This window comes from Camelus dromedarius, chromosome X, assembly GCF_036321535.1.
Source record: "Camelus dromedarius isolate mCamDro1 chromosome X, mCamDro1.pat, whole genome shotgun sequence".
Classification (NCBI taxonomy): domain Eukaryota; kingdom Metazoa; phylum Chordata; class Mammalia; order Artiodactyla; family Camelidae; genus Camelus; species Camelus dromedarius.
The window spans coordinates 106774612-106800764 of NC_087472.1; the positions used below are offsets into that span (position 1 = coordinate 106774612).

Sequence of the window (26153 nt, forward strand, 5' to 3'; positions counted from 1 at the left end):
CTTCACGGGGTAATGATCCTGGAGCTGTATCGGGGGAGGTAGATGCAAGCAGGAAAGAGTGAGAGAAGCAATAGCTTTGGAGGGATACACTCAGCTTGTTCCAGCCCTCGAGTCTCTTTCAACTTCAAAGTTCAGATGGTTCAAATGACACTTAAGATGTCTCTGCCTGTTGCTTTAGGAGAAGAGTCAGAGCCTTCGAGCCAGGCTGATTGGAATGTTACATATCATTGCCAAGACACTCATATTTTTATTGAAAGCTTAAAGCAAATCTCAGTAAGGATCTTCCATTTCTTCTGCACCTTTCCTTTTGGCTGTTTTCTCAGTATTTAAAAATTGATGCAGTTTGACTTTACCGATGCACATTAGCTTGTATGGTTACTGTTGTGTAAGTCTTATAGCCTTCTAGTGCAACATTTTTCTGTCACAGATAAAGAAGCTGAGGGTGGGAGTGAATCAGGTTATGGCAGGGTCACCTAGCTCGTCCATGACAGAACTGAGACTAACCATCATTGCTTTTGAGCTTCTCTTTGGGTGTGGATCATTGAGATACCATATAAAGCTGAACATTTGGGAAGAGGGCAAGTGTTGCCCTTCCCCTCAGTGTGATGAAGGATCGAGATTCTGTGCCATCTACAAGCAATATGGGTATTGATGAGAAACCACAACATGTAGTTTGACTTTTCCATGCAGCAAAGACAGGTGACTGAGAAAGTCAGAAAGACTTGGTTTTGCTGTTTGCAACCGCTGGTACAAACGTTATTTTTTGTGATTCTAGGTTTTTTTCTTTTTAATGATTTCATAGAAAGACTTCAAAATTCATCTTTTCTTACTATTAATTTAGAATATTACCAAAGTATTCACAGAGCTTAGATATTTACTGGTTTTATATAGCTACAAGTAAAGGTTTCTTTGAGTCCTTCCTGGAGGAACAGATATATTAAACATTAGCTTATTTGGTGAATCATTGTTAATATCAGTAAGGTCAAATCACAAGCTTTTCTGCAGATCTGGCAGTCTGTTACTTTAAGCTGTGTGACCATGCTACTTCATTTCATTTGCAGATTGCTTTCTTTCTCTGTCATGTACACAATGCCATTATATGTATAAAGCAATTTAAATATGTATCAATTATTTAATTTGCTAAAAAAAAGTGGCTTTTGGAGAAAATATATTGCTCTTAAATCACCATCGTTTACAATCTGTTGAATGATTCCATTTTGAAGGAGGGCAAAGACTTATTCTCGTGATTCTGATTATTTACAATAATAGCAACTATAAAATAAATCAACTCAGGTTGCAGTGATTGCAGGGTCCTGAACACCTAACAATGTTCATCCAGAACATTTTTTTTATACCTGTGGGAAAATAAGCCACAAAGGCAATACATCTCCCTTTGTTTTTCAGCTCTCTTCGTAAATCTGCTGATAGGAACTGTACATTTAAGCAGTGTTCAATAAGTACTTTTTAAAAATCTACGACTGTCTTTCTAAAAAAAGATTTTTAAGTTGCTCTCTTGTGCCTCTTTTCAGATTAAGAAAAAATTATTTGTGGAAACCAGGTTGAGCCCTAGTCCCTCATCACAGGGTGAAAATTGGATTTTGTAAATCTCCTGAGCCTGAATTTGTTATTGCATGCAGCTGTGCAAATTCACAAACATTTCCTTCTCTAGTCAGCACGCTGTGGAAGGAACTAGTTTGGACTGCCACCTCGACAGCTAGGATTTGTGGAAGCTTCAATGCAGGAAGTCATTGAGATATTTGAACCTTTTCATACATTTTATTCTGGACATCAAATGTCAGGTAGAGAAAGTATGCCAGCCACTTAGTTCTGATTCAGTGTCATGCTATGAATATATCAGCAGCCTTCCTATTTTGATCATGCTCAGTGAGCTTCAGAATGTCACTTGAAATAGCCCTTCCATCTCTACTGAGTATGTGGTCAGTGGGCTACCTGGGAAGGAAGATAATGTAGGGCCAAGGCCTGGATTTTCTAGTAAGATAGCGTTAGTTGCCATTGTAGCTTTCTCTGAATGAATCAATGAGAGAAAGACAACACCTTGCTGTTCCATTAAGGACTGGGCTTGTGTTTCTTTGTTCTCAATCCAGCTTTTGAAACCAAGGAAGGAGTGAGGGCTGTTCATGATCAGGTTCACACCCACAGCTGGGATGGATGGGTTTCTCCTGGTTGCCATGGAAATGCTGCCCTGGTGTGGTGACACTTGCCTGTGTTTGCAGAGCTTTCCTTCCCATCTGCAGCAGTTTACCACAACCGCAGAGGAGTCATTGGCTTGGGAGTTCTTTAGCTTTCCTTACAATTAGCTCCTTATCACATCCTTGGGAGGTCAAATGGACAGGAAAAATTAAGTTACAAAAGGAGACGAGCTTTATGAGTCTAAGTTGAATTTATACTTGCTGTTAGAAATAGACACGGGTTGTTTTAGTTAGGACCCTAGAGGCAGATGACAAATTAGTTTACCTTTTAAACGGAGCTCATCAAACATGGGATAGGGTGTGTGTGTTTTAAGAAATGCCTCATTTCTTTTTAAATGTTTACTTTTTAAAGTTTAAAGTTTAGACAACTCCTCATCTGTAAACCGGGGACTGAGACTTTCCCTCTATAAGGTTATGAAAATTAAATGAGCTAATATATTTCATGTGATGAGAACAATGCCTAGAATATGAGCCCAGTAAATGTTCAGTGTTATTATTATCATTCCTTTTATATTACAGTGTGGTGGCTTTTTAATGCTAATGATGGTTCCTTGAGAAGATATTAAGCACACTGACCAGTCTCCAGGTATTTTTCTGAATCTCCCTCAAAGAGTTTACCAGCTAGTGGGAAGACCAAAATTGAAACAAGGGGTTGCTTAAACTAGAGGCATGCCCAACATATCCTGGGAAACCTCGAGGCCTGAGCACTCCAGCCCATGTGGACCAACAAGAAAAAGTCCCTAGATGAGGAGCCATTGAGCTGAAGTTCATTTGTGGCTGCTCCCTGATATGTGGTGCATGGAGGCCAGGAGGAGGGGGTCCGTCCCCACTTGGAAAAGTGTCTTGAGTTTGGTATTTGGACAGCTAGGATGTTCTGTGTCTTGGGTCTGTCAAATATTGTAGGCTTTCCAAGGTCTGAGCTTTCTGTTCTCCATGGCTGTCAGAGGTCTTTTGGTAGTAATTTTATAAGAAAAACTTGATTATATTCATCAAATATTTGGAGAGTGATGGTTCTGAAAATCGGGAGAATTAAGGCATCTTAAATCCCTAGTCACTCTAGGGACACAACTACTTATTTCTCGTTTTTCTGCCAAATTCGGGCAAATCCCAGAACAGGGACTCAAACAAACTAAATGAGCTCTAATTCAGTAGTTATACCAATGGCTAATAGTCTGGTTATTTTTCTCCTCTTCATTACTTAGGTAACACAACCACTTTTAAGTAACCTGCCAAGAGACAAAGAACACACTCACTTTTAAGCAACTTCAGAAGAAGCAAATAACTATTCTAATTTCTACACAATGGCTTTGATTTAGAGATATCAGCTGATTTAATCCTGGGATGACTATCTCTTCATCTTGTAAATTTTCTTTCATATCTTGGTCACTCCCCCAAGCTCTTTAGATTTTTCTGATGCAGTTGGTGCAGGAACTTAAAAGTCCTTTGTATGAGGTCCTATATCAAATTTACTAACCTTAAGATTTGAGCTTTGGTTGGGAGAGGGTATAGCTCGGTGGTAAAGTACACGCTTAGTATGCATGAAGTCCTGGGTTCAATCCCCAGTACTTCCATCAAAATGAGTAACTAAATAAACCTAATTACCACCCCCCAAAAAAGATTTGAGCATTTGGTTTTTCTTTCTCAGTTATGTTTTTAAAATGCACATAGACTTCTCCATTTGTTCAGAGTCTCATTCTTTCTCATGTAGAGTTCCGAACAGACAGCATGACTCAATATTGGCGTTGTTTTCCAGAGTAGGCTTTCTCAATGTGAGCAGTGTTGACATTAAAGGCTGGATCATTCTTTGTTGTGGAGTCTCTCCTGTGCATTGTGGGGTGATGAGCAGCATCCCTGGCCTCTCTCTACTAGATACCGATAGTACCACTCCAACCCCCATCCGCAGCCCCCGCATTGTGACTCCAGACATTGCCAAATGTCCCCCAGAAGGCACTATAAAAAAACAGTTTGGTAAAGAAATCTCTCAAGTGAAATTAGCCGAGCCGTGACCAATGCCAGATCAACAAGGGAAAGTTCAGAGTTGGAAGTCACTATACATAGGGACTGGGTCTTACAAAGAAGGCAAAAGGAAGACATTCAGAGTGAACAGGTCTAATGCTCTGGCCTCCAATGAGCATTGTGCAGCCCATGCTACCCTCCTGGTGGGTTTACTCTCCTATTATCTGAAGAGTGACCTTGGGGATGGTGAAGAACTGCCTCTGGGGACGTCAGATAGGAGAAGACAGGGATCGCGCAGGGTAGCAATCAGTAAGGGAGTTGTTCAGGTGGCTATATGTCAGATGCGGCACATTGATAATCGACAGATGCGTTTGACTTTGGAGCCCTTGGCATAGAAAACTTTCTTATTATTTCCAAATTCTTTATCATCCCTGTTTCCAACTGTGTAGTGTTCCCTTTGTGGGTCTACAGAGCCAGGAGAATGCTCCCTTTCTGAATATAAGAACGGTAGCCAAAATTCGTTGAACTTGGAGCTCATTGACATGAAAAGACTCAGAGATGGATGTTAGTACAATTTATAGATGAGGAAACTAAGGCACAGATAGGCTAAAAAACTTGTCCAAGTTTCCACAGCAGATAGGCAGAGGTCATGACTGAGAACCCAGTCTGATTGCTGAGCCTGCACACCCCACTGCCACACTGGGAAGCCATCTTTGCCCTTGTGTGGACACTCAGCTGACCCAGAGCCCCCACATTCCTCAGACAAATCTTAAGCATGGAAGATTCTTTGGAGAGGAAAACAAGATTTGGCTGTTCTGAGAAAGATATTTAACACTGTTTTAATTTTTTTGATTTATAAAAAGAAAATAAATGTGTGCTCTGGGCTATTTTTTGTTGACCATAGGGCATATTATTTGTAAAGGGGCTTCACTGATCTTGATTTTCTTTGGAGGGATGATTCAGGTGTGATTTACTGAGGCAAATATTTTGGCACCCAAATGACCATTTCTTCCCTCTCACTGCAACCTCTTCTCTCCTCACCACCCCAGTCCAATCTTATTCCTCAAGTATTATTTAATCTTCTAGAACAGTCAAGTGTTTCAGATGAAGCCAGGATGAATTCTGGCAGGGAAGTGTTTTTGGATAAGTAAATATCAGCCAGTGATCCCTGATAAGTCTCTAGATCAAATGAGAGCAAAAGGAATTGTAAGCCAAATCACAAAGCAATAAGTAAAAATTCCAATTAACAAGAATTTCACAACAAATATAGGCTGATGACTATTTTATTGAAGCAATATGGAACACAACTAGAGGCCACTATGTTCTGGAAATGTGGGAAATTGGTTGAAACCATTTTCTCTTGTGATTTCTAAACCAGTCACAGTCGAATCTCTCTCTCTTTTTTTTAAAGTAATACCAGTCTTTGCTATTTTATATTCTTCTTAAAGCCTTGGCCCTAAATTCAGTCTTAATATTTTCAGCAATTGTTTACTACTAAGGGGCAAACTTCAGATTTAGGGGAAAAGTCAATCTTTTCATATTGTGTTGAGCTGGGAGAGGAAGTGGTCGACTTGACATTGCTTGTAAATAAAATGAGCAACTTGACCTTTTTGTATTGATAGGACTTTATATGGAAAGAAGTATAGTGTGCCTTGGTGATAGTAACTAGTAGAATAGCCATGTAGTCTCTAAGTGATTAGAATGGAGAGAAGTTTTATTTAAAATGTCAAGTTGTTCAAATGGTATCTATCTCCACACATGTCCTTTCACTACAGGTAAACTCAGTGGGGGTGTGTGTGTGTGTGTATACCATACTATGTTGTACTGTTGGTTTGAACCACAAAATAGAAAAGAATGTAAATATTTTCCAGTGTTTACAGGCAGTCAGTGACCCTCAGGGATGGACAAAAGTTTGTGTTTTTTCTTACTTTTATCTTTCCATCAGCTTCAACTTTGGCCTATTTCCAGTGAAGCCTAGGTCCAGAACAGCAGCCTCAGCCTTCTATCTCCAGTGTGGATGTGGCTGGTAGAGGTCTGAAAATAAATGACCATTTCTTTGGAACTAAGATAGTTTCTTTTACAAGTAGAAAAATTAATTTAGTGGAATTCTGGATTTGTCTATTTTAAAAGAAAACTAGAGGGGAAACCATTTTGGTGTGTGCCATTCGACCTGAGGAAGAGAAGGGCACGTTTATAGTTCTTAGAAAATTCCCATACAAGACCATGATTCATGGAATGCTTAGAAAATGACCTATAATGGATAGTTGAGATGTTCAGTTTCAACCAGCAAATCTGATTTGTTTCATCTTTGGTTTAAAATCTTTGAATTCATAGGAATTGCTCTTCTATCCCAGGAAGTAGTGTATAGAGCAGCACTGTCTAGTAAAACTCTCAGTGGTGATAGAGATGTTCTGTATCTGTGCTGTCCAGTATGGTAGCCACTAGCCCCATGTGGCCTTTTAGCACTTAAAATATGTGTAATGTGACTGAGGAACTGAATTTTAAATTTTATTTTATTTTAGATTTTAAAATTTTGAAGAGCTACATGAGCATACATATTGAACAGTGCAAGTGTACAGCATAATTACCAGTTAGTGTATGTCTCTGATTTCCAATATTCCATTGTATTATCACCCTACATATCTAAATTTTGATTTGGGAAATGTGACAACCATTACTGTCTCTTACAAAGTGACGATTACTTCCAGGTGACCCTTTGAACCTTCATCCTCAATGCATGCTATGAAGATAGGTGATAATGAAAATACAGCCTGGAAATTAGCTTCTTAGGTTGCATTTTCCTTTGCCCTTTTTGATGAGTGAACTCTGAGCATTTTCTGGGTAATTGGAGTTGTTATTGATTGAGGTTGAGCTTTTCAGATGATTCAGACTCAATGTAATTAAGCACAGGAGAGAAAAAAGTACATTATAGGAGTTGAAGCCCAAAAGTAAAATTAGGTAACTGTTGAGTTTTAAGGCAGCAATAGTTCAGGCATTTTAATCAAAGGAGAACCCATTTAATGTGAAAAGTCATTCCAACCCCCCAGCTCTTTAAGGGTTTAGTAAAAAATGCTCAATATCACTAATTATCAGAGAAATGCAAATCAAAACTACAATGAAGTATCACCTCACACCAATCAGAATGGCCGTCATTCAAAAATCCACAAATGACAAATGCTGGAGAGGCTGTGGAGAAAGGTGAACCCTCCTACACTGCTGGTGGGAATGCAGTTTGGTGCAGCCACTATGGAAAACAGTGTGGAGATTCCTCAAAAGACTAGGAATAGACTTACCATATGACCCAGGAATCCCACTCCTGGGCTTGTATCCAGAAGGAAATCTACTTCAGGATGACACCTGCACCCCAGTGTTCATAGCAGCACTATTTACAATAGCCAAAACATGGAAACAGCCTAAATGTCCATCAACAGGTGACTGGATAAAGAAGATGTGGTATATTTATACAATGGAATACTACTCAGCCATAAAAAAACCAACAACATAGGGCTTAGATCTTGTGTTTTCCCTTTGACCTGTCTGCTCTTTGAATCCAGTTAAACTTCGACAGAATTGCAACAAGAGCTGCCTTGATGGTCATTTCTATTTTATTTTATTTGTGTTGTTTCTAATTCTTCTTCATTAACTTTATAATGCTCATATCTTCTTTGTTGTTTGTATTGTTTGCTTTTGTTCATGCTAAAGCCAGTTGCTCCTTTCCCTTTACCCTTTGGTTGAAGCACTTCTCTGAAAAATCAAGTACATGTGAATTGATTTCTACTTGAAATTTACCTGAAGGGGACCCACCAAGATCATGTCAAAAGAAATTGAAGGAAGGAGGTGTGTCTGGACTGAAGTAGAAGAAAGGAAAAATAAACCTTTATAAAATTAAATTTGTTCTTGATTACAGAAGTCATTTATGTTTATTGTGGAAGAATTGGATCTTTATATAAACAAGTGTATGCTCCTCCTAGTTTTTTTCAGTGCATGTTTATGTGTGTGTGTTTAAGTTATTTACATATTACGGTTGTGTGTAATATTCACATATGATATGCAGTCCTGGTCTTAAATTTTACTTTACCACATTTCTCCACTAATACATTTTCTTCTAAAGCATATTTTTATCACAGAATTCCTTTAGGTACATATAGGAAAATTTAAGTGAGGTCCAATTTCTTACTGGTATACATAATGCTGTAATCAACATCTTTGCACGTATCTTTCCATGCATTTTGATGACTCTCTTGGGGTAATTCCTAGACATGTATTGGCACCTCGGAAAAAATTATGCATATTGAAGCCATTTACAACTAGGAGTGAATGATGGCAGAGCAGATTTCATATGTGTTAGTGACATAGGAGTGGTTATGGTGAGATGAAATTTTCCTTGAGGTGGTCTACTCAACTTCATCTGTCTCTTTTAGCTTAATTTGGAAGAAACAGCACAGCTTTGTAAATGATATGATTTTGCTTTTTACTGATTTAAGAATTCTTCATATATAAGTTTCTGTTTATTAGTGCATTTATAATCAGTATTGCTGTTTATTTCAGCCTGTACTTTGAGTCTTGGTCATTAGTATCCATTGATTTTCTTCCACATTTGATTCAAAAACATACAACATTGGGCAGTGATTAAGCCTGAGTTAGAAATACCCTGTTTTATTCAATTTGCATCAGCTATGTTACAATGTGTAGTGATAATCAGATACATCTACATGTCAGAATTTTGCCAGTTGCAGCCATCTGCCACAACTAGGGAATCAGGAAATAAAATAGTCTCAAAGTGATTATGGAACTTCTAGAATACCAGTCCAAAGGCCAGTGTACTTCATTTTGTAAGGAAGAATATATATACAAAATAAGCTACATATTAGAAGATGTAAATATACATTTACAAAAAGAAGTGATAACCAGAAGCAGAAAGGAATAGTTAGAATGACAGAGCAGTACAGGGCAATTTAGAACAGGCGTAAGGGCATTATTACTTCTGAATTTCCAAGGTAACACACCTCACTGAAGGGTGTTTGTAAGTCTCATTCTGGACCATCAAAACGATGCTATGTTGTGGTTAATATGAATTGTTTAATGAGGTAGAACAGTATCCATTGTAGAAGACTACCATGAAGATGATTATATTAAAACACATGTTTGAGCATTTAATACACACATTTCTATTTCTTATAAAGTTAACTTATGCAGTACATCCCATTCTATAGTGAATAATCATCAGAGACCAAAGCCTGACTTGTTTCCTGTAATTCAAAATGTGATTTGAATATATGTATGTATATACATACATATATATTACTTGAATTATTATAAAGGGAAAATTATTTTGCCAATGACTTTCCCAAATAGAGAATCCTCTTATATCAGAAAAAATTGAAAGAACTCCAGTCTGACTCTAAAGTTTGTGTTCTTTTCAATATCACACATAGTCTCTAAGTAACACCATTCCTTACACCCTTAAAATGTTTCTCAGTAGGAGTAAATGTAATGGCAATGTTTTCATGAGCTGTAGAAGGCAAAGTGTGGGGGAGGCATATATTTTGGAGAATACACCAGGATATATATGTCTCTATCTTTCTATCAGATTTTTTCAGGAAAGTTATTGACAAAATGTCCTTAGTCCTGGGCACATAAGCTTTACATTGGTGGAAGAGAAAGTTGGCTGGCATGACATAAATGATAGGGATCCTGATATTGATATGTGACCCAATAATCAGTTATGACCCACAATTGAAAAACACTAGCATTGAAATAGAGTGTATCATTCATCTAAAGGCAGATGGTTCTAAGGTTCGTTAATTCAGGGGCACAATGATACTGCCAAGGACCTCGGGGCTTTCTGTCTTTCTACTTGCCCCTCCTGGTCACAAGATGGCAGACAAAGCTCCAGGCACACATCCACAAAGAAATAGATCCAAAGACATAACAGCTCTTTTTCCTCAAATGTATACATGCCATTTTAATTTGGGGGCAATTCTTTTCCCCAGAACTCCTCCTCTCCTAGTAGACTTCCCTTTTGGCCTCATTCATTGTTCAAGTTCTACCACAACGAATCCCTCAACCAATCACTAGCTAGGGAAATAGATGCCACATTTGGTATAGACATGGTATGTTACGGTAATTGAGGCTGATGCCATAACCGGAGGGGTGGACATTCGTTCCCTGGGACAGAGGAGGGGGCTCCTCTCTCCTGAGTTTGTGGAAGGCCAGATGCTGGGATTAACTTCAGCTCTGCCAACAAGGAATGAGTGGTGAGGAAACTGTTGGATACCTGGCTAATGATGTCTGCCATATTCGCCAGAGTGTTTTGACTATACTTCTGCCATAGTGTTAATACTATTAGGCCTTCTCTTATCACTGTTTGTGAGCTTATTTTATCAATTTCGTAAATCCTAGATTCCATAAGGATGGGGATTTATTATTTTTATCAGGACATGGAATTGCCCTATAGGATGATTAATAAATATTTACAAAATTGATTAGAATTGGCTCATGCAAATTGATTAAAAGCTTTTGTACTTTTTTAATTGAATCTAAGTTCTTCAAAAATCAAGTTATTTGTTTGAGTATCAACACCCTCCCAGTAAAGTTATGTTTATTCATTCCAGAAAATGATTAAGGGGCCTTAATCATAAAGGTACTAGAATAAAATTACTGTGGGCACTGCGTAATATAAACCCTTAAAAGACTATTTACAATTCTTTTCGGGTATAGGAGGAAAAAGGAATTCAAATATAAATATATGTGGGAAAGAAAACTTGTATTGAGTCCATTTATGCATCTGTTAACATTTTGAAGACTGTACAGTAGAATTTATCATCTTAAAGATTATGAAGTGAAAGAAATGACTTGTATATAAAATAACTGTGATTCTCTATTTGAAGCTACATTTAATAAAAGTTTTCTTAGAAAAACTAATTACCTCAACAATTTAAAATTTGGTACATTGTGATACATATCACATAATTTCATTACAAAATCACTTTCAGTAGAATGTGATCAAAAGACCAGATTTTGGTTACTAATGTGGTATGAAGAATAAAGCCAGTGTTTCAAGTCTTAATTTGTTTTGTAATATAAACATTTCTCAAAAGCTTATCTTTTTCAATGTAAATAATTCTTCACATAAACTCCCCTTCATTTGGTTGAGGTTCAGTGACTGGACATGTTCCTAATTTTTCACATTATCAATTATTATAACTGCTGGATAAACTTCTATTTTTTACAAGATTTGAGACGGTATAATTTAAAATTTCTCGAAAAAGAAATATAGTCCTCATTTGCCTGCAGAATGATCAATATGTAGGTGTAATTGAGCAGTTCATCCCTTATTCAAGAATAGCCATTTATAATATGTTCTTTCAAGTGACGTGAAATTTTAAGTGTAATTCAACACAAAGACGTGAATGATTTTTTAAACATTTTATTGTTTGCTAATGGTACTTATTTTTAGTTACAGAATTTACTATGTAAAATGATGGTAGGTACAAATTGTTATGTTCCTGTGTCATTCTAAAAGCAACTGAAGTATGTACTTCAGTTCTCTTCTCATTTTCTGATCTTTTAATCCTGAAAAAAATAGCAAAAGGAGCAAGTAAAACAAGTTACAGATATTCCTAGTGAGTACCATTTACAGTAACACACATGAGTAAGTACCATTTACAGTAACACACATTGCTTCAGTTTTACCAAAACAATATTACAGCCACTGAAGCTGAACTCTATAATTTTCAAAGTTTCTTTATTATCTCATTGTCATCAGATACGACGTGTCCCTGCCTTCAGAACATTTAAAGCTACTATTTAATAATAAAATAACAATTGCTACCTTTTGTTGAGGACTTTCTGCATGCCTGGTTCTAAACTCATAACTTTATTTTATTTTTCATAAAACAACTCAAGAACCTATCACTATTTATACTCTAATTTACATGGGACTTTTAAGGAGTTCAAACTACCTACCCGAAGTCACCTTTCCATAAATAGCTCTGGCAAGGTTTATAAAGTTCATGGCCTTAATTATTAATAAAAATATAAATAAATGCATTTTCTATACAAAGAGGGAACATGTGCCTTAGACTAGAATAATCAACTTTAGGCACCAGATTATTTGGGATACAGTCAATTTTCATATATGCTCCCTAGTCTCTACAAATATGCTCATAATTGTGAAGCCATATATATTATAATTTTTGTTGGAAGACTGTGGTATTTGTCCTTAGACAGAGACTTGAAAATTATCTAATTTAGTCACTTTCTCTCATTTTAAAGAAGGGAAAACACCCATAAATTTGAAATAACTTGTACAATACCATCTCCTCTTTGGGGGCAAAGCCAGAACTGGAACTCAGGTATCCTGGCTCCCTGTCCAGGCAATTTATACCTCACCCCTCACTTTCTCAGGAGAAAATCAGTAGCATTTATAACTTGGAATCACATTTGAATGCATACATACAGTAGAATTATATAATCTCATACACACAGAAGTAAGGGTTTATAGATATGGATAAGGGACACTTATTTTATTGACTACTTCCTACTCGTTTAGAAGAGCTTTCTGTAATGAGAGAATATTTTACACTTAACTGTGAAAACTTCTTGCTAAAATCTTAATCTCTAGAATCCCAGCACTGAAAAGAAATCTAACAATCTGTCTAGTTTAGTTTCCTCCAGGTTAGATTAGAAACCACTTTAGACAGGTATTTTTCCTGTAGGTTTTTAAAGAGGTTTCCCACCTACCCATTCAAATATTTGCATCCCCTCTCTGTCAGAGATTACCCTTTTTTCATCTTAAGTGCAGTGTTAGCCTATTCTTGCTAGTCAAACTTTTAAAAGATAAGGAGAACTGATATTCCCTTATAGTGTGCTTAAAATTAACAGGTTTCAATTATATATATTCTGGTAGGAAGTCAAGGTAATTATAGAATTTAAACTCATCGTGAAAGTTACGATCTTAATTACTAAGCCATGTGGATAAACTCCTTTATAATATAAACTTACAACACACGCTTGGACTAATAGTCATTGAGCTGTAGCTACTGAAATTCTAGCCCCAGGATTGTTTGAGAATTTAGAACTCTGGGGGCCAATTTTGCTTTACCATTTTCACATGTGTTGTAGTGACTTCGAGGTGTACTCACCACTTCCTCCCGCTTGGTCTTGTCTGTTGATGGCCAAGCTTCCAGAGGCAGGTCAGGAAGCATGGGAGGCAGAGGCTGCATGGGGAACATCGGAGGCAGAGGTGGCTGTGGCGGCAAGGGCTGGATGGGGTGCACGGGCTGGGGCTGCATGGGCTGGTGAGGCTGCGGCTGGACGGGCTGGGGCTGGTAGGGCTGCTGGGCGGGCAGTGGGAAGTTTGGCTGGTGGTGTTGGGTTGGAGTCATGGAGTGCTGGCCAGGAACTGGCATCATTGGTTGCTGGGGGACCACGGGCTGCTGAGCTGGCACCATGGGGATGTGGTGATGAGGCTGCAGGGCGTGATTCTGGGGAGTCTGCTGGGACACCACGGGAATGATTTGGTGGTGCAGCCATCCACCCATGGGTTCGTAACCATAGGAAGGGTACTGGTGAGAAACAAAGAGTCAGGTTTACCATCGGCTCCATTGACTTCCGGCTGGAGAAGTAGCAATGTTTTCTTTGTCATTATGACAATATTAATACTTATTCATTTTTTCCTGTGCAAGAATTTCTAACTGTGTATACAGATATGACTTTTACAAACTAGATTTCCCATTAGTGTCTATATGTGGCATAGATATGTTACCTCACTTAAAAGGGAATTGAAATGCATGCTTAATATTTTAAGGGAATAAAAACCAAAAAAACTACATACCGGATGTCTTATTATGTTCTGGTACCACTTCAGGGGGGTAAGCACCTTAAGAGAAAGACATTAGAATACATTTGTTTTAATTCATTTACATGAAGCATAGACTCACTAATGCAGTCCTGTCAATACTGATAGCCTGAAAATATGAGTTCTATGGAAGAAAGAATAAGGTCAACATTTGGCAGGTGCTTCCTATGTGCCAGGCATTACCTTACATCCACCATACACATTTTTCATGTTCTCTCACATACTCTGAGGCAAGTATCATCACCCTCACTTTTACAGACAAGGTCACGGAGAGTTAAAGAGGTACACGAGCTTGACTGAGTAGTAAGCCTGCTTAATTCCACAGCTCCTGCTCTTCTTTGCAAGAAAAAACAAAACAGAAAATTAATGTGATGTAACATTCATTACATCCTTTTTTGATCTGATGTCACAATGAAAAAAATAAAGGAGGCAGAAACTGTCCTTCATCCTAGAAACACAGGTTTTTGTGTCAAATATGTCAACCGTTTAAGGTTTAACAGAAAATCTTGCCTCAAATTCTTATTAACACTTTTCTTCACCTTGTATGAGTAAACATACATTGTCATCTGAACCTTTGAAAGAATTAAGAGTTTCCTTCCTTTCTAAATAGCATATATTTGGTGAACCTCAGGTTGGGGAACTCCTTCATGAAGTAAGCACTACAGGATTTGCTATCAGTACAACAAACAATTATTAACCTGGCTCAAGTTATGCTTAATAAAGCACATTTTATATTGCTTAACTCTTTTGCCCCTCAAACAATATTTTGAAGTGTGAGTATTATAATTATTTCCCTTCTCCAGATGAGGAAACCAAAGTTCCAGAGAGAAAAAATGATTTGCCCAAGGTCACATGGTTGGTACGGGGTTGAGGAGAGCCTCAGACCCGCTTTCCAGAAATCTCATGCTTTCCATTGCCCTGCAGTATGTCTCATAGACCTCTTGGTCTCTAATCTTTCAGTAAAGCAAAATGAGGAAGTCACACAGAGTGTGAACATCTTAGAATCAAGAGTTTTCTATCTGGAAAGGATCTTAAGTAACATCTTACCTGATTCCCCATATTTTACAGGCTGGGATAGAACAAAGCTGTTCAGCCAGAGTTCACTTTCTGCCCTACCATGCAGTCCCCCTGAGTGGTAGTTCATGATGGATAAACTTTATAGCCATATAAGGAGGAGAGACTGAGTCAGAGAGGCCAAGTGGGAGTGTTCTGGGGCAATGCAGGCTTGAGGTGACCCTTCAGGGCTTAAACCAGGAAGCTAGTAGTGATAACTGAAAAAAATGGGACTGAGAAACATCTTGAAGAATCAACACACTATTCTTTACAGAGCCCAGGGCATTGTTAACTCAAACAATGGTCAAAATTAGTAAAGAGAAAAATTACCTCATAGCTGAAGTTGATATAACCAGGGTGCCCAGGATGAGGTGGTAGCTTTTATAGGGAGGGGGAAAGGAGAAGAAAAATAATGAGGGAGAGGAAGACAAGAGGGAGAGGGAGAGGCAGAGGGAGAGGAAAAGGGAGGGAGAGAGAGAGAGAGGAAGAGATTAAGTCAATATGCAATTGTTCACATTAAGAGAGACTGAAGCCACTTTTTAAAAATCTATATAGTGCAGAATATATCTGAGGTCTACTTTTTGTTTGAACATGTACGCTGTGTAGGAAAGGAGCCCTCTTATTTTGAGGAGGTCCATAACAGCTAAATGATTTCCCCCTGGGCTTGTAGTCTTAGAGTGAGAGACCTGGAAGCAGAAACCAGCGCACATTTAACCTCCAGTGATCTTCAGATACCCCTCCATCCCTCCTGTCTATTAATTCTACTCTAGCCCATCCATCATCTTACTCCTTGGTGAAACTCACTCCATGTTGGGAAGAGAGATATGTTTCTCTTACATGATTACAAAATACCAACAAGAAGAGAATTGTCTCACAAACCTTTCCTTATAGATCAGGAGGTGGATACTTGCTTAAGTATGAAAGGAGATTACTCATAATTGGCATGCAAAGTAAACAGTACCTCAACAACAAAAAGGACAGCTATGTGTGAATTATCAATGAATGTGGAAACAAGATGGGTGCATTAAAGTGGAAACAGTATAAATCCCATGGAAAATGAAAGAGTTGATTTATGAAATTTAGGACAGTTCTTTTATTCTGTCATCTTTTTATTATTCTGTCAATGTTTCTATAGCAGAAAAATCGTAAAGCTCAAAATGAAAAACAACCTGAATAATTATCTAAACCAGGACTGTCTGTCTTGTCTAAAGTGGAGGCCAAGTGATTGATGCCTGCATGTGGAATTCTGATTGGTCCTGGAGTGGAGGAGAAGGAGAGGACAGAGTATCAGGCAGATCACCTCCCTCAGGCAGCGAGCTGATTAAGACTCTGTTCTTTTTTTTTAAATTCTTATTTTGTACTTTTGTACTGTTGTCAATTTACAATGTTAGTTTCAAGTGTACAGCAAAGCTATTCAGTTATACACATATATACACATGTATATTTTTTTCAGAAGGGCTCTATTCTTTTAAAATGCCCTATTTCATAAGAGAGTTTATTCCTCTCATTTGACTGTGAATTATTTTAGTTTTAGCTAACTGCCTTTCTTCTATCTTCTTGGTATAAGCCCTCAGAGAATGGGGTGTTGAATTGAGGAGTGGACAGGGGCTGAATTTGTAATGCACGGGCCCTCAGGGGACTAGGAATTGCTACAGTGCAGGATTTCAGGAAGGCAGAGCACAGAGTCTTGGTCTTATGGGGGACAGAGGAAGAGAGGAGGCAGATATTCAAGCTTTGCTGGCTTCTGGTTGTATCAACTGCTCTTTATGCCGCCGAAAAGCAGATGGATCCTGCCTTGCCTGCGTGTGATCTAATCTCTTATGTACCCATGTTTAGAGAGAACTGGTCAGACTTCCTGGTCTTTGATGCATTTGAATGGAAAATATATCCATGTGTGTCGGGCATACGTAGGATTCTGGACAGCCACACAGAAGTCATGTACTTAGCAGGTGCACCCAAAAGGATGAGGCCTCTCAGAACAGGGAGATGGTTCAAGAAAGGAATTCCTAACACAAAATCTTACCCTCTGAAGGATAACAGCAGTGGAGTTTGGAGAGCAAGAAGATATTTGGACACTTGTGAGAAATTGAGTTTTAGAAAAAATTGAGTTTTTTAATAATATTTGCTTAAGGCTGATTAAGTAGTTTCTCTGGAGACCTTTCAAGGGTCCCTTCCAAAAGTTTCCTTCATCTAGAGATGGGTGATGATATTTACAAGTTAATTGTTTCAATAGAATTTCCTGAGGTGCTTGTTAAAATGCAGAGTCCTGGGTCCCACCCCAGCTGTACTGAATCAGAATCTTTGGCAGAGGCTTCAGGGAATCGATTTTTTTCAGTATAATAAGTTTTTCAAAGTGTTTCTTAAACACAGAGACATATGAGGAAATCTGATCTTGTGCTGTTTTAAGCCCTAAAGCTTACCAACTGTGGGGCAAATTTTTATTTCCAAGCTTGTGAAATTGCACATTGACTTATGAAGGGAGCGTTTTACTCACAGGCATAGAGAAGGCTGCTCCCAAGAGGCAGGCAAACAAAATCCAGGTCCCCATTTCTTGATGGCCCTGAAATATAAGTCAACACCCGCTTTTCTTATCTCTTCTCAAATATGGACATAATGAATACTTCATAAAACCCACATAATCCATGTTAGTCTGTTGCTAGTGAAAAGGATAGGACCATTCCCCATTCCTTGTGAGATTCATTCCTATACGATTTCCAGTTCTCAGCTCATTTTATTGTTTCTGGAATGACAGTGGTGATAAAGATGCTTTTCATTTAGATTAAGAGCTGAACAAGCTGTGGGGACATAAATAATCTATCATTGCATGACTTGACATGCCATTTTCCTACACCTCTATAGCCTGCAGAGTCACAGAAGCCAGATGTAGCTTATAATTAATGATTAAAAGAGGCTTTAAAAGTGGAGAAGATCATCAAAGTGCGCGGTACGGGATACTTTTAGAACCAGGAGGCACAGACTTTTTTTGTTACTGTCCCCCTCAGCATTGCTAACTGTTGAAAACAAAGACCAATCATCTGAGACAATAGAGTAAGGAGGGAGTAGCACTTAGTTTCAAGTGTTCTAACCCTCAGGCAAGACCCTCAGGTAACGTCCCTGAGCTCCAGACGCCCGGTGTGGTTTACCACAGTGAGAGAGGACGGTGCTAATATTCTGTGATTATTTCACAAATTTTGAATGACTTTTACTTTAAAGAGTCCATATTTAATTAATGACATCTTCCTTTTGTTTGATGCTACACTGTGATTATTCCACAAATAAGACCTGTGGAACATGAAGCAAAACGAGCCATCCTAAAATATTGCACATTGCTTTGTGGTGCAAATTATTGACTGACTTTGAGAGCTGTCAGAAGAAATACCTTAAATTTTACACAGGAAGTGAGTAACCTGTAATAATGCTAGCTACGAAAAATACACTGACATTTTCTACCGCTTAAATCTGTTTTTTAAAGTTTGAGTTAATGAGAAAAGCCATTTAGTTGATGGTTCCACTTGATACCATTAAATGAAATGTTTTTCAAAGTAGTGGATCACAGCCTGTGAAAAATTATTTTTAGCTTAATTGATACATAATTAAAATAAATATTTTACTGTGATATTTGGCCCTGAAAAGTGCTTTGGGATGCTGGATCTAAAATTTAAAGAACTATAGACAAACATTTTGCTGCATTGAAAGGTAATACAATTCATTTTAGTAATCAGAGTCTAATTTAATTATGGTCCAACTGAGGAAGTAACTGAATATTGACAGCATAAAGTATTAGAGATGCAGAACACATTTGTATCTTCTGAACATGAAATGCAGAAAAAGAAATAAGTACAATAGAAAAGATCCCAAATCATGAATAAAATCCACATACCTTTGAATACACGTATTCAGAGTAAGTTTGTATCTGAAACTCAGAGTTGCTTGATCCTTTAGATTTCTTCCAACTAAGAGCTCATTTTATACCATTCATGGCATCTAGAACAACCAATCAGGCTTCTGAAGGAAAAATGTGTTGAGTAGAGCTAAAAATCTCTGTATCATGAAGTTTAGAAGCTATGATCAAATATAAGGCTGCATGTTGTGATCAGGGCATAGAGAGTCTTTCATTATAGGTAATAATAGGTTTAACAGGCAAAAAAACTTCATCGGACTGTTTTTAAGTCAGCAGATAAATTGACTGCTTATGCTGATATATTCAAATTTATTTTAAAGAAGTAGCTATATCATTATTCCTTGGTTCTAACAAACGTAACATTGTTCTTTACCAAAAAAAAAAAAAAGATAATAAAGTTAGATGGTTGAGTTTCATTATTTAACAAAGGATCAAAAGCATAAAATATTTTCCTCTATGGCAGTATCTCTGGAACAACTGTGGCGGAATGACCCCAGGATACGTCTTCATTCACTTGTGCATTCATTTCAAATATATATGTTGAATACTTATGAACCTAAGACCATTTATGTTACTTAGGGGACAAATACATGCAGGATTTTATTGCTGTTTCTAAAAGCTTTTCTTCAAAATGATGAGTGAATAAATACCCCTATAAATTACAGGTTTCCATTCTTGCATAGTGGGAAGAAGGAGGGTCCAAGAAAGGGTTATAAAAATATTACATTCAGGCACCTTCTGGCCTAGAAACAGCTGTTCTAAGACCCTCCTGACTCCTGTAAGATCAAGAAGGGCTGCAAAACATGCAGTTCATGTGGAAAAACCTCAGGCTGGCATTTTGGCACAAATCAAGAACCAGATGGCCCCTGCCTGCCAGTGTTTGGGGATGAGAAAGCAAGCATTAATCCCACACAGCCAGAATCTGACCCGCTGCCATTACACCTCCTCACTTTGTCCCAATCAGATACTTCTAGTAATGAGAGGTCGTGGTAGGCAAGAGCCAAGGCACCCTTGAGCTCCAAGAGGAAGCATATCTTACATGTGTTCACCTCCTGCAATGCCTGGCCACAGACCAAAAAAATAGGCACTATACATGTATCAAAATTTTGTGTGGTGCTTTATAATTTTTTAAAAAGTTCTTTTGCCCATTTTTTATAAGTTATTCTTTTTCTTGACTTACAACCCATCACATTTTGCTGTTCCCACAGTGCTTATGCTAGCAAGTTCTCCCCTTCTAATTTGCTGTTTCTGATTTATAGCGCGACGGAAAATCATATGCCCAAGCTTGTTAGAAGTACGTGTGGACTGCCCAATGGCAAGTGAAGGGAAGCTCTAAGCACAGGCGGCCTTGGAGGCACACTTGTGAGAAAAGCTCAGACATTTCAGTCTGTGGCCTTGGTTTTTGAATGCTGGGAGGATGTTTTATTTTGTTTTGGGGTTTTCCCCCTTTGCTCAACTTCCTAGTTTTCAGCAGTGGTCAAGGTATGGGAGTGATCTTTGGACAAGTGAGAAGTTATGAGTTCCAGAAACCTTTCTTACCATCTATAGGAGCTCAACTCTGGAATCTTCTTTTAAAGCCGGTCTAAGACTGTCCAGTGTTCTGGAATAATTTCAAGAGTGGGTTGTCTAAAGTAGCTGGAACCAAAGTCAGCTTTTAAATATTTCTTCTGTAGACATTTACTAATAAGAGAATATCATTCTCCAGGATGGTTTTTGTTTGTTTGTTTTGTCTGTTTGTTTGTTTTGCTGGAGTGGAAGTGTACCCTCTTCAGGACACAGGGCCACGTCAGAACCACTAATTGATTCCAATAAATGCACTGACTCCCCTTTGCGACCTTTGAAAGTCAGGTATTGTGTCTTATACTTCCTTGGGAGCTCTTTTGTACCTAGAAATATCTCTTTTACAGAGTAAGTGCTGGATAAATGTGTCAATTTACTGAAGAAAATGTAGAGAAGTTATCCATGACATAATGAAAATATTAAAAATGTCCTTGATCAATGTGGAGTCTCCAAAGACAAAGAAATCCTGTGGTGATTTAGATGCACCTTTTAAACAGCTAAGATGGATAACCCAGCATTGCTGTCAACTGCTTCTATGAACTTTCATGCAAATAGGCTCTGATAAGGACCTAAAAAGGGAGATACTATGAAAGGTTTAGAATCAATTATTGTAAGATCCTTATTACATTTGGCTCTGACCAGTTAGTTCAAAACTGTAATATATTGCAAGCAAATATACTATAATAGATACAATTGCTTTTTTCTTATTCGGGCCTGAGTTTATTTGCTTAATATAATAAAGCTTTATTATTATCATTAGATTCTTAGGCTTCTGGAATCACTTCAGCCCAAAGTGTAATTTGAAAAGAATAATAACAAAAACCTCACATTCACATAGTTTATTGATTGCAAACCATCAGTACCTATTCCAGAATACTCTGAAATTAACTATGGTTTCTGGCTGGTTGTTTGAAGTTATGGGAAAAGAAAAGAGCCTTTACTGTTTACTGTTAGCCTTTACTGGCTAACAACATTTGATAAGTGAGTAGACCGGGGATAAAGAGCATAAGAAAAGCAGTAACCGGGGTAAGGAGCCAGAAGGAAGAAAGGCACGTGAAGAGGTGGGAAATGCATCATCATTCAAGGTGGTGATCAAAGGGGGTAACAGGCTCAGCAAGCCACAGGAGTCCTGAAAAGAAACCAGGAAACTTAGCAATGAAGCAGTAGGAAATAAAATAGTGATGCAGTGAAGGGAGATGGTCCTAGGTCTGAAGCTCTGAATATATCCCTCAAAGGCCAAAACTGCAGTATAACTTCAGCAGCTATTACCAAGCACTTCGCATATGCCTAGCACAGTCACTGGCACTGGAGTACAAAGATGAGTAAGACAGCGGCCCAGTTGTCAAGCTGCTCACAGCTCCTAGAAGAATTCTCCACTCTTAGTTGGGGTGGAAAGTGCTGGGAGTGGGTATTGGAAGAAATCATCCCTCTCACCTTCAGGAAGCCAACACCCTCTGTGCCCAAGTCTGTATTTGCGGATGAGAAAGGGGTGAGGAGGGAGGAGAGGAAGAGTGGTGCCAGCAAAAGACATGGAGGCTGTGGGAAAGGCCGCCGTCTAGAGTAGTCCAGTAGTTCTTCAGCTGGATTGGGAAGGGGCCTATTAATTGTATATTGGACCACATCAGTCTTTCAGTCTGATGTCCTGTACTTTCTGCTTCTGCAGTGACTGTACTTAGAGGGATATGCACACACTGAGTCATCAGGGAGAGATTAGATTATAGGCAGTGCCTGCTGTTTCCAAGGACAATATAAAGCAGATGGAGGTGTTTATGAACTAAAATCTAAAACAAAATGTCTGCCAATAGGGGGCAGGTTCAGATCAACTATGGTACATATAAAGGGTATCAATCTGTATCTGTTGATATAGAAGGATGTTTGTGATACATAGTTAAGTGGAAAAAACAGATTTGTATAGTCCTCTTTCTCTAAAGTGATTCTCTTCCTCTCCTTCCTCCCACTTCTCTTTTTTCTTTCCTTCCCTCCCTCCCTCCCTCTCTCTTTCTCCATTTGGCAGATACTTGCCAAAATGTTAACAGTAGTTATTGCAGGAACTCATTCCTGAAAGTCTCTGGGAAGCCAAGATTTTATTTCTTTTAAATAATTTGTGAATGGAACAAATGCAGGAGAGATACAAGAAGTTTAGGGTATAATATTTCTCATTCATGTTCAGCAAGGATGATAAGTGAGGTTTATTTAATGTTCATTCTCAGGGCAAAAAAAAAAAGCTGAACATAAAAATCGAAGACTAAAAAAATTTTCTAAAAGTGGTAGGGTCCCTTTTAGATCACTAGTAGAAACTCGGAGTAAGATAAGCATCCACAGAGAGACTTTATACAGCTTGTAATTTGAAAGGTCTGTAAGCATTTGCTAAATATCTGGTGGAGCAATTTTCAAAAAGGGAAATGATACGCAGATGGATAGATAGTATGTTGTTTGGGTTCTAATTAACTGGTAACTGTCGGGAGTGAAAATGTTACGTCTGTATTAACAGAGGTAACACAGTAATGTAAAAACAAGCGTTTGTATCTCTGCTTATTAGGCAAAATATACCAAAGTAAGTTGCACTTTCCTGACGAGGTTCGATGTACACAAACACAGATTGGTAGTTTCCCAACAGAAACAATAGGCTGGGAGGGAACTTGGCTTTGGCAGAGGACAGCATAGGTCAGAATTGTGGTTGGGCCATTGACCCACGGTGCCTGACCTTAGCCAATGTTCTTGACTCTTTTTTACACTTTCCTGACTCCCTGGACAATGAGGGAACCATCAGTAAGGGAAGCTAGTGATGTCTTCAGTATACATTTGACTCTTACTAAATGTGATTTCCAATATTGAGTGACAATTTTACTAACTGCTCGAGGATGAAAGAGAGCAAATTTAAAGAAACAAAGGAAATAGTTCGCTACCCAAAGGGTTGGGAATTATCAGTCTCACATATTTGATATGCAGAATTTCTTTTATTATTCTTGGACAGAAAATTCTTACATTGCTACAGTTTAGTAGCATGCCTTTCATCCTCATCTCTTAAGAAATTACCTATAGGGACAGAAGTGTAAAAGGCTAGAATACTGTTTTCATATGATCTGCTAATTCTATAGGGAACAAGAAATATGTGGTAAGACCTAAGTATGGGCAATGTCACCAGTTCTGGCTGTGTTGTATATCCCTAAGCAGCTTTTCAGCTAGTATCCTCTTCATCAAAGCCCTAAATTATAGAAAATCCAATGATAGTAGTTGAGAATTACTTCCAAATCTCTATTTAAAAAGTCACATCATGAATGGTATGTCTTTTTGGAATATTAACTAGATCTGAAGTGGGTATAATTGCAAGGAAATAAATAAGTCAGGAGGAACACTAGAATTTAAGTCACTCTCTACTCACATGCATTTTATTTTAAGACATTTTTACTTGAAATAAAGTTAAACAGATGCCACAGATCTACAGTTAACTGAAGAACTGAATTGGATGTAGAGGTATAGGAAGTGGGATGGGTCTGAACAACGAAACCTGAGTTCTAAAATTCTGTGACTCTGTTTAGAAAATAGTGAAGAGATAAATAGGGGGGAAAAAGCACAACAGTTATTTAGATAAAATTATTGTTCAAAAAATATCTAGTGGGAAAAATCACCCATTTTTCAGGGTATTAAAAAGAAGATTGAAATTGTTATTTAAAAAAAAATAAAATGGTATGTGCTGTGGTCTTTACCTTCATTATAAAAGATTGGAACCATGCTGCCAACAATTCAAAAATTTGGATTTGGCATGTTCTAGACACCAACCATAGAAGTGCATTAATGGTTCTCAAAGAATTTGCTTAATTCAGCATTAAAATTATTCTGCAGATTATAAGCACACCTTGAGAAGCAAAAAGAAGCATGAGATTTGATTTATACCACAACTAATGAAAGCAAGTGGGCAGTCACAGTTTAATCACATCCTACTAAACTAACTGAATCTAAGGAATGGGAGAAAGAGAGGAAGCCCGAAGGCTTCAGAAATATGTAAATTTCAGAAAGTCAGCTTTTTAGCTGACCTCTTTCCCGTTCAGAAATGCGTGCGTGGAGGATGCCGTCTTCCTCCCTGGTAGCCCATTTATAAATGAATGGGCTGAAGGGAATCATGTCTATGGTTTGTTCTAGTTCTCAAGATCTGCCCTGCTCAGAGTGAGAATATTAAAATTATTGAGGTAATAACTGGCACGTTTCCTGCTCTCAATTTTAAGAAAGTATTTTCTCAAACTACCTAAGTCTATGTAACCTTGACTGTCTGGGACTTGATACCCTGTGTATGGCAGCGCTATCAGACTAAGGTTAGTCAACTTGAATTGTGTTTAGAAGTAGGTTGCTGTTACACAGTGGCTTCTCTGTGAATACCAAACATAAATTTTCTTATTTCTCATGGACTATAGCAATTACGGAATGTTGCTTTTAACTCTTGTTTATATCAGGGATGGTACTGAATGCCTTAAACTCATGCTGACTTAAAATTATTTTAAAAGTTTATTTAAAAAAAATCCAAAGATGTTTTCAAGTTTAAATATGCATATTTATAAGATTTTTTTCCTTATCCTAGTCTCCCACCCTGTCCATTAAGAGGTGAACTAGATAAAGCATCTGAAAGAGTATAGGTCTAACAGATCAGCTATAAAATTGAGCAAAAGCAAAACTGGAAAAAAACCTTTCTGTATGATGGTTCATCTGGAAAGATCTGTTCCCACTCAGTTCTTTATAGAATTGTTGTAGGGATTAAGTGAAATGCTCTAAATAGAGTACGTGGAGCAGTGTTTAAGCCTACTAAGCACTTAACAAATGGGGAGCTAATATGTATACACACAAACACACACACACACACACACATATTAGCTGAAACATCTGAAACCATAACATGGTAGAATGTCACCTTGTGATCAATTTTCTAGTAAAGTGGCACAAGCTGAAACCAAGTAATATTGGATCTCTTTACAAAATGTTTCTTGAAGGGCCATCTTTGACTTCTTTTATAATATAAATTTGGAAGAAATGGATCTCGATGCAGACTGCACTTTAGAAGCACTTGTGTAGCTTTTAAATAACACTCATGTCTGGGTCGCATTCCACCTAGCTTCTGATTTAATTCGTCTGAGCAATGGCTCCAGTTCATTGTGCTTTTGAATCACCTGGGGAGCTTTTAAAAATATTGATGGCTGGGTGCCACCTCCAGAAATTCTGTTGCAGTTGAATATAATGTGCAGCCTGGGTTGAACTCCATGAGACACAATCTATTCCATGTTATGAATTGTGATATGTGTCTCATAGACATTTGCTGTATATGAAAAGTTGTAGTTTTATCAACTTTGCCCAAATCAGTGGGATTTTATCAGTGGGGTTTTTTTTCTTTTAAGTGAAGTTCCATTCAGTGCCCTGGGTGGAATTAAGTACACTCGACCCAATAACATTTGCAATTGATTATAAAATAGGAGGATCAGACCACAGAGTTTTAGCATGGTGGCAGATCCACGTTGAGCATGCAGAAAACATTTGCTGATGATGGGCAAAAAAGTGTTTTTCATGGGCTCTTGGTTTATCCATGAGTATTTCATTTCAAACAGAGTATCTCACAGAGTCTGCAGGA

General features: G+C 38.0%; 2 protein-coding genes across 3 annotated transcripts in view; one reads left to right on the forward strand and one right to left on the reverse strand.

Moving 5' to 3' along the window:
• Positions 1-26153, forward strand: part of ARHGAP6 (Rho GTPase activating protein 6) — a 446321-nt gene that overhangs the window by 307114 nt on the left and 113054 nt on the right. The gene's annotated exons all lie outside the window — the stretch shown is intronic.
• On the reverse strand, positions 13193-17696 carry AMELX (amelogenin X-linked). Its single transcript, XM_031445955.2, has 4 exons — positions 17576-17696; positions 15412-15459; positions 14005-14049; positions 13193-13735 (listed from the first exon to the last, which is right to left on the reverse strand). Exons 1-4 carry the CDS (start codon positions 17627-17629, stop codon positions 13208-13210), a joined length of 675 nt encoding a protein of 224 aa, XP_031301815.1. The 5' UTR covers positions 17630-17696; the 3' UTR covers positions 13193-13207.

Bases quoted from the DNA above. Each gene is read 5' to 3' on its own strand.
- AMELX (XM_031445955.2), bottom strand. From the start codon at position 17,629: ATGGGGACCTGGATTTTGTTTGCCTGCCTCTTGGGAGCAGCCTTCTCT. The intron at 15,460-17,575 runs GTGAGTAAAACG...TCCCTATAAAAG, and splicing joins GAGCAGCCTTCTCTATGCCT to CTACCACCTCATCCTGGGCA. The intron at 13,736-14,004 runs GTATGTAGTTTT...GTTTCTCACCAG, and splicing joins AGAACATAATAAGACATCCG to TACCCTTCCTATGGTTACGA.